Source organism: Colius striatus, chromosome 7 (assembly GCF_028858725.1).
Source record: "Colius striatus isolate bColStr4 chromosome 7, bColStr4.1.hap1, whole genome shotgun sequence".
Lineage (NCBI taxonomy): Eukaryota > Metazoa > Chordata > Aves > Coliiformes > Coliidae > Colius > Colius striatus.
In genome coordinates this window covers 3,484,924-3,494,001 of record NC_084765.1, presented here as the reverse complement: position 1 = coordinate 3,494,001, position 9,078 = coordinate 3,484,924, and the positions used below count along the sequence as shown (strand labels likewise).

The 9,078-nt window shown below is 41.6% G+C and overlaps 1 protein-coding gene across 1 annotated transcript; it reads left to right on the top strand.

The window, feature by feature from the left end:
* Positions 1 to 683: 683 nt before the first annotated feature.
* On the top strand, positions 684 to 8,486 carry CSRP3 (cysteine and glycine rich protein 3). The gene is made up of 5 exons (XM_010195793.2): positions 684 to 795; positions 5,045 to 5,213; positions 6,563 to 6,698; positions 7,390 to 7,483; positions 8,407 to 8,486. The coding sequence occupies exons 1-5, from the start codon at positions 684 to 686 to the stop codon at positions 8,484 to 8,486; spliced, it is 591 nt and encodes a 196-aa protein (XP_010194095.1).
* The last annotated feature ends 592 nt before the right edge of the window (positions 8,487 to 9,078 follow it).

The window sequence follows — 9,078 nt, the reverse complement described above, 5'->3', positions numbered from 1 at the left end:
TATTTGTTAAGAAACAAATCCTAGATCCATTTCTCCAGAACAGGTTGGAGAGATCCTGTCACCTTTTCACTGAAACATATCACCACCATTTCACACATTCACCATTATAATATGAAGAGCTAAGGAATATCTGTATTTACATAGAGAGGTGCACAGGACAGAGGCTTTAGACTGTCCCTGCCTCCAACAGCATGAGGCTGGCATTGCCACCCATGGTCAGGACACATTCCTGCTCCCACACAGGTATGCAGTACATTACAGGTGTGCAGTACATTATCACAGAATTTCAAGGGCTTGAAGGGACCTCGAAAGCTCATCCAGTGCAACCCCCCCTGCCAGAGCAGCACCACCTAGAGTAGGTCACACAGGAACTCATCCACGTGGGTTTTGAATGTCTCTAGAGAAGGAGATTCAACAACCCATCTGGGCAGCCCCTTGCAGTGCTCCCTCAACTGAACAAGGACGAAATTCCCCCTTGTATTTCTTCGTAACCTCTTCTGTTCCAGCTTATACCCATTGCCCCTGATGCAGTACATTGCAGGTGTCAGTGGCAGGTGGCTGGATAGAGGGGGGGAAAAACTGTTGAAATAAAAATGAAAATGGAGCTGTTCTGTTTAAAATAATTCACTTTGTTGTATTTATTGACACTGTTTGATTTTGTAGGTTACCTTTGAGCTGGAAAGATGCCGAACTGGGGAGGTGGAGCCAAATGTGGTGCTTGTGAGAAGACAGTGTACCATGCTGAGGAAATCCAGTGCAACGGCCGGAGTTTTCACAAGACGTGCTTCCTCTGCAGTAAGCTGGGCTGCATGGCTTTCACTTCACAGTATTCCCATTGCTCTGGAGAAAGCCAGTCAATTTACTTTTGTACTACTTGGCATGCAATAAGGAAGCTTCATAGTTTCCTTGATTCAACATGTTTGCTCACAGGTTACCTGCAGTAGGCTTTTGAACACCACAAGCAACATACAGGATAGTAGAGGCAACCAGCATAAGCCTCAACTTCACACAGGTTCTGGAAGGCTTATGCTTCTTGCTTCTGGGAAAGTTCAAACTAGAGGGTAGTCGTGTGTTAATCACCCTACCTTAAGTACAGCACAGTGAGATGGATTTGGGTCCATCTCTCTCCAGAAACCTGAAGATGAAACCCGTTTCCCATCTTTTTAGTAAGAGAAGGATAGGAAATGACTGCATCTGTTGTCAAAGCAGCAGCCAGTTTTCTGAAACACCAGCTTGCCACTCTATAGCAGTTCTTAATAATCCATCCCAGTTCTTTATCCCTTTACCCCAAGCCATCTGCCTCTCAGACTCCTGGGTTCTTTTTCCAAACATGCATCGAGTGACTATTGCTAGGGAAACTAGAGAGCTGCAGAACCCTGGTATCTAGGCCCATCTCCAACAAACTTCACCTTCTGTCCCACAATACAGCACAGTACAGGTTTGTTTCAAGTTAAAAAGTCTAGAAGAACTAAACAAGCAGCACTCATAAGACAGCAGTATGTCTTACTAGGATATTATAGGAGATGGTTACTTTTATGGTGAATCCTAACATTAATTCATTTAATGGAGAGAAGCTGAAAGACATTGCCCTGATGTCATCAAAATCTCCCCTCAACACAAGTGCCTCGGTCTCCTCTTTCTCCATATTTCATATAGTCCCATTACACTTAGTCCTCCTTTCACTCCATGCACCTTTGCAATGTTTGGCAGAGAGCTTCCAGGAACTGTGCTTTCTCTGCAGATGAGCTATCAGCTTGAGAAATCAGAGAGAAGGTACCAATTCAGCTGTTTGCCCTTTGTGGAGAGACTGAACACTTTGCTAAGAACTGAAGACAGCTAAATAGTTTTATTTTCAGACAATGCTTGAGATTTAGTAACTTTGCAGTACTAACTCTAAGCACGACAGTTTAGAAGCCATTTAATTCCACTTTTCACCCTCCTCTCCCCAGTGGAAAGAGAATTCTCATTTGGAGGCATGAGGGTGATGGTACGTGCCTGGGTGACACGGTTCAGCACTGTGCAGAATCAGTCCAAAGGACACACTCAAGCTGTCTTGGCCTTTCTCAGAGTGCCTAAGAGACTGAGTGAGAAAAAAATCCCTCAAGAAGTTTTCGGTTGATTGACAACCTTCAGCCAATTCTTACAGAATGGTACAAGTCTCTTTGTGAAAACCAGAGACTCCTTATTGCTTCCATGTGCTGCCAGTTACAATTAATACTAGACATCAGAAAAACAACAGAGAGAGAGACAAGCTTTAAAGAGAAAAGCTTTAACTGATGCCCGTGCTTTATCAGATGCTAGAAAATAATATGGCAGAAGATGACAAATCAGAGCTTGATAAAAACAAACAGCTGTCCTAATGGGGCACTGTTAATAATATTTCTCTCCCATCTAACTCTATAACAAGTTCAACCTTCATACTTCACATAACTGATGGAGTTTTAGTGATTCGTGATAAATAACATACATCTATTAGCTCTGCTGTTTGTTTTGGGAGGTTTTTTTGGTTGGTTGGTTTTGGTTGGCTGGTTGGAGCTGGGGTTTTTAATCTATTTTCTTTGCTCCTCGTAGTCCTAAGTCTGAACTAAATTACTAATAGGTTAGATACTCAGATACTCCCAGCAGAAGGATGTTTGAGGTCAAAAACTAAAGATGCGTCTAAACCTGGTTGGCAGGTGAGAAGGAAGTTAATTGGCTTTATTCTTCCCATGATGCACATTAATCAGCAGCTTTGGACAACTTGGTGTCACGTATCATGTTCATGGGCTTTTCATTGTAGGATTTCACTTCTCAGCAGAAGAAAAACAATCCTCCCCCATCTAATTTCAGGTACAGAAACAGTTAACCTGATTAGCTGAGCTCTTGTATATTTTTGTGTTCAATATATTTCATATATATTTTATACTTTGCATTATTTGACCAGACATACTAAACACACCAACATTTTATGACTAAAGAGTTCAACTTGTGCAAAATTCAACCAACCTGTTAAAGCAGTAAGAATCAGACAAGCTAAACCAGATCTCTCACTCCCCACACTACACAGTTTCTGCCTATAAATGCTACAAGAGAGAAACTTCTTCCCCACAAACCCTCCTTCCCGTGCAGACAGTTCTTTACCTGCCTTGTTTCCCTGTCAGCTTGTCCTGAAGCAGCAGCTGTGATGGACATTTGGCAGGATCTCATGGCATCAACCTGAAACTCCTTAGCACTGGTTTGTGAACAGTATCTGCTGGCAGATGACAGGTCTCCAAGTTATTTCAACAATAGCACTTCAAGGGCTTTTGCTCCATCTGTTGTGGTGAATTGATACTCTATCCCTAAGGTGCCAGAAATAGAAACACTTCATCTCCTGCTAGAGTTTCTATCACCCCTTAACTCCCTTAGCAAATATAATTATCATCTCAAAGCAGAAGAGACTGTAGCACAATGAGATCAGCTTCACACGTTTACAGAAGCCCCTCATTTCACTTCTGTTAACTGTAAAGGTCCTGGCACATTACTTCATTACTTTCCCCTCCATGCAGCACAGTAACAGAATTAAAGCTGCAGTGGTTCCAGTATCAGCTTAAATTCCCTGATGTGGATGTAGTTTAGACTCATAGAAGGACAATTAAATAAACATAAGGAAAAAGGATGACTCAAACCCTCAGATAGTTCTTCCAGAGCTTCAACTTCCAACCATTTTTCATACTTCTGTATTTCACACTTGCTGTAGCTAACATGAGCTAAACAGATTCACTTTCCAAGCTATCAATAGCCCATACACAACTGGCATTGCCTCTGGGGGGCACACACTTGTTCAAAGGCAATTGGAAAGTTATTACCCACTTTTTCTCCCCCTCTATCACAGTGAACAATCTGTAGGAAATGCTGAAATTTGAATTTTTAAGTATACTACAAACCACTGATTTTTTCATAGGCACTAAGGCCTGAAAGCTTTGTCCTCTCCTGGTTGGGTGAGGGCTGTCACAGGGCAAGTTCCCAAAACACTGCAGCATTCAGAGTTACCAGCAGATGAGGAGTGTAGCTACTAGGCTTTTCCCCCTTATTATTGTCCAGTTTCCTCGCTTATGGAGCAAAGAGAACCACGAGATCAGCCCCTGAATGCTGATAAGCAAAGAACTGGGGAGAAAGTAATCCAGCTTCCAGAGGTACTCGATGTGAACAACCATGTGTGACATCAGTCTCAGCAACGTGGGTTTAGCTCTGGCTGTGGCTTGTGTTTCTCAAAACATGGATACTTGCTTACTGACATCTCCAAATAAGCAGCTGTTGGCACTCATTAGCTTTTGCTCCTTCCAAGTTGAGGTCAGAGTTCAAGTAGTGCCATGGAATTTGTCTGCCATGATGCATGTTGGGCATTCCTATGGCATCCTCTGTCATAAAGTCCCTCAGATCTTTGCTAGTGAGCTAAGCCAAGCAGTATATCTCTATAACAAGCACGATGAGGAAGACAGGTCTCTGTTTTTGGAATGACTAGTCATCCTCTTGCCATCCTGGAGAAAGCCTAAAAGGGTGGAGGCTACCAGTTATTTGGGATTATCACTTCACCTTGGGCCACAGCTCAAACAAATACAAACCCATATCCTGCTTGACTCTGTTTGGACACAGTATGTATGTTACACCCTCTTTTAGAAACACACCACGTGAAAATAGCCTGGGCTGAGATGAGAAAGCCACGACAGATGCAAAGTGACTGTTCTGAAAGGTGCAGATGCACAGTAGAGTCAACACCTCTGTAACCTCTTTTTTCTTTTTGAGACTCGGGAGTTTAGGATTATGATCTCCAACTCATCCTAAATTTCACCAAAAAAAGCCCAATTTTCCTAGGGTTAAAGTAGAACTTCAGAGTGGCCAGAGAGAAGCACGTCACATGCACACACAACTCCTTCAGCAGCAGCCTAGTGACGTTTTACACCAAGTACAGGCTAATACCCTCTTCTTCCTGTATTGTTCAAGATGAACAAAGAGTAACTGCAATTATTCTGTAATTACATCTAAATTCAAAGGTTTATACATGCTTCTCTCCTCCTATTTCCAGTGGCCTGCAGAAAAGCTCTGGACAGCACCACAGTAGCAGCTCATGAATCTGAAATCTACTGCAAAACTTGTTACGGGAGGAAATACGGCCCCAAAGGTGTCGGCTTTGGCCAAGGGGCAGGATGTCTCAGCACGGACACTGGTGACCATCTGGGCTTGAATCTTCAACAGTGAGTTAAACCCCACTGACAACATGTTTTTTTCCTGGTACTACTTGTCACTTTGCAGGGTATTTTAGTTATTTTCTTCTGTTTCCATAACAACATCCAGCATAAGGAGCAGGGCAGACTTTCCTCCCACCTTTCCTCCAGTGGACACAGGAATTTACCAGTTTTTAATGCTGTTCAGGCTCTTTAAGCCTTTTTATCCAAACCAGCTCCTCCTTCAGTGGGCAATTATTCTGCAGAAACAGCCTTTCCGTGCCACCACAGACCTAAATATTCACTGCACTTGTTATTTGCCATCACTAGTCCAGTGGTAAAGTCACATTCAGTATAGAATATGTACATCATTTTTTCCCTGTCAGAGGCTAAAATACAGTTAAGGTTTTACTGGGAGAGAAATAATCATGCTCCCACATACTGTTAACTCTTCTTTCAATGGGAGAAATAACATTTCTAAATTGTTCCTGTGGCTCAAACAACACAAACAGACTGAGAACACGTCTGAACAAAGGATTTCTCAAGGGACAGCATCTTCCAAACACACATAATTATCCCTGACAGTGCATTTAAAAAGTATTTTTCTGCAATTCTCAAGGCTGCACATTCCAAATCAACGCTTTCTTCTGGTGTAACTAGAAGGAAACCAATTAACCAAGATGTTGTGCAGGAAACAAAAGCTTAAATCATGTATTTAACTGTAGTTCCTTCTAAGATATGAATCCACGATGGGCAGAGGTCTGCATCAAAAACTGTCACGTGCTGGAGATTTAATGACCTGTTGCAGTCCAACAATCTGATAATTCAAAAGTCATTCTGTGAAAGGTTTTAAGCTAGCACAAAGACATAAAGCACAAAGCCAAGAAATACCAAGCAAAGCTACTTCTCTGATGTGCTTTTGACCCTAGGCCAGCTGAGAACCCCAGTTCCCTGTCCAAATGTTACCGTGACTAACGAAACGACTGCATGCAAAAGCTAATAATTATTCTCCACTGAGTACCAGCAGATAAGCCAGTCACAAAGAACAGAGAGGTCTTTTTCTTCTATTTTCCCTCTTGCCTCTAAAGAAAACAAAATTCTTAAGTTTTTACTTTCATTTTTCATTAAATATAATCTTTTCTGCATGTGGCTGTTGTCACCCCACCTACTCAGCCCAAAACAGGGAACATCAGCTGTTACAGCATCAACTTTTCCACCACACAGCACAGAAGTCCATCAAACACCTCCATTTTCTCTTCCTCCCTCCCCCTTTTAAGTCAGTATTTGTTATCCCTTAGCAAAAACTCACCACATCCTATTGCTAGAATGAAGATAACATTTTAAGCAGTACTTTGAAACACTGAAACCTTCTGTTTTAGGGGGTCACCCAAGCCCGCTCGCCCTTCCACACCAACTAATCCTTCCAAGTTTGCCAAAAAGATGGTAGATGTGGACAAATGCCCTCGTTGTGGTAAATCAGTGTATGCTGCAGAGAAGATCATGGGAGGAGGAAAAGTAAGTAGTTACTGCAACACTAGAAACAAACCACACTTTTGTAAGAGTGATAAACTCCAGCTGGCAGGTCCTTCACCTTTGAAATTTTTACTTGAAGAAGAAAACATCAGGATGAATTACCAAATTGCTCCAGAGTCCTGGGTACTTTCAGGTTTAAAATCAATGTGCTTTTCATAAGCTGCCTTCAGCATTTTGCACAGTGTTGATGTCTAAAGAACAACTCCTGGCTACTGTACACTCTGGCTCTTCTACCAGGGTTATTCTGCTGCCCTCTCTGGGGAGATTTGTAACTTCAGTATTTACTTGTTGTGGCAATTGCAGATATATTATAGAGATCCTGTGACTAGGAAAACAACAGCCTGTCTCATATGACACGCTAGCTCTCTGCTCTAGGAACTCCCACTGGAATGTTATCTCTGCACATCAAAGTGGCCAAAACAAGAGTACTACCTATAGCTCCCTGCTTTTTACTAGGCCTCCATTCATAACAAAGTCACCTATCATCTTGATAGGTGATAAGAAAGTAATTGAAAAAAGACTCACCTCGAATGACTCAAAGTGGAAGCCGTAAGACCAACCAACAAAATGATTTTCAGCTTTGCACACCATAAAAAGCAATGGCTGCTTGTCTGCTGTACCTGCTAGCTCTGCACCTTCTGTAACACACAATGAACTGTCTTTACTTCCTCAGCCTTGGCACAAGACGTGCTTCCGCTGTGCTATTTGTGGGAAGAGTCTAGAATCCACCAATGTTACAGACAAGGATGGAGAGCTCTACTGCAAAGGTAAGGATGGAACGAGCTGAACTGGGTTTCTGACTCAATCTTACTTTGAAGAGGTAATTTTTCTACAATTATGACATCCTCTCAGACTTGTCCCCAGAGACCTAATAGAAACACTGGTCACACCTGCTGGGCAGACTCTTGCATCTGCCCCATCTCACTCAAGAGAAAACACAAAAAGGCACAAAGATACAGGTCACCCATTTAAGGTCACGGTCCTCATTTGAATTCTTGCCAGTAAAAGATACTTTCACTATATTGGTAGTGTGGAAGAGAACACATCAATGCTAAATTATACATCCAAATGTTCTTTTGAGATGAAGAAAGTTCAGAGACTTTACATGACTCTTAAAAATAGCTTAAGGGGAAAAATATGCAAAGTTTTTACACCCAAAGCTCAACTTCATGGAGAATCCTAAAGAAGAATACTTAAGTGCTGTGACTCTGGGTACTGTCTGACAACTGCAAGTGATCAAAGCAGCACATTTGGAGCAATATACTCCCAATAACTAACCCTACACACACTTGGCAATACAGGAATGGTTTAAGCTGCCATCAACAGTTTCTGGACTAGGCTCTAGTTCTTTTAACCTCCTTTGAAAACCCCTGGCTTGTCACTCTTTCTGTATTACTCGTACAGACCAAGTTTTACTGAGTATTTTCAGACAGGAAAGGAGCCTGAAGGAAAATGTTACTTACATTTTAAACACATGGAGTTTCTTCTCTTTTTTGGAGAAGATCAGATGTGACTTGTGTTTTAATCAAATATGTAATTCCCTTTTAGAACTGGTCAACACCTCTGGGAAAGATGCTATTTTAGTTTTACTTCCTTTTATTAAACTTGGTAGTAATACTAAACCCAGAAGTCGTTTACCTCTATGTGAAAACACTCAGAATGCCATTTCACCTCCCTCCTTCTTTTGCAGTTTGCTATGCAAAAAATTTTGGTCCCAAAGGAATTGGGTTTGGTGGCCTCACTCAAGTGGAAAAGAAAGAGTGCGACTGAGAAGAAGCAGATGCAACAGACTGCTGTTGATGCCACCAAGTGATAGCTGTCAAGTTAAACACAAAACATTACAAATTGCTAAGAACCTAGGGCATTTGTTTAATATTTACCACCTTCCAGGAAAAACTTGTGAGCTTCTACCTTAAGAAATTCTTAGAATAGCTTAAAAAGGTACAGTGATAAAGGAAGACTAGTGTTTGTTTTACAGTAAATAAAGACAAAAAAACCTTGTGGAACATGATTCATGGAACATTATTGCTTCTTAATCTAGTTCTCACTGCACTTGAGGATGGAATTTTACAGACTCAGCATACTGTCCCTTTAAGACCGAGATCCCTTAGGGAGCACAAGGGGCAGAGTGTCCCCATTTAAGCTGTTCTCCTTCATTTAGAATGTTATGCTGTCTAGATTTCTACCAATCTCTTAGTGGTGTTTTGAACGTGTTGACATTTTGTGTTATGGCAAAGTAGATGTTATTCACTTTGAAACAATTAAAAAGGGTTTGAAATTCTTTCTCTCAAAGGAAGATATTTCTGGAGAAAACCAACATTGTCTTAGCATGCAGCGCTACAAGTTCTGTTATTGTATGTTT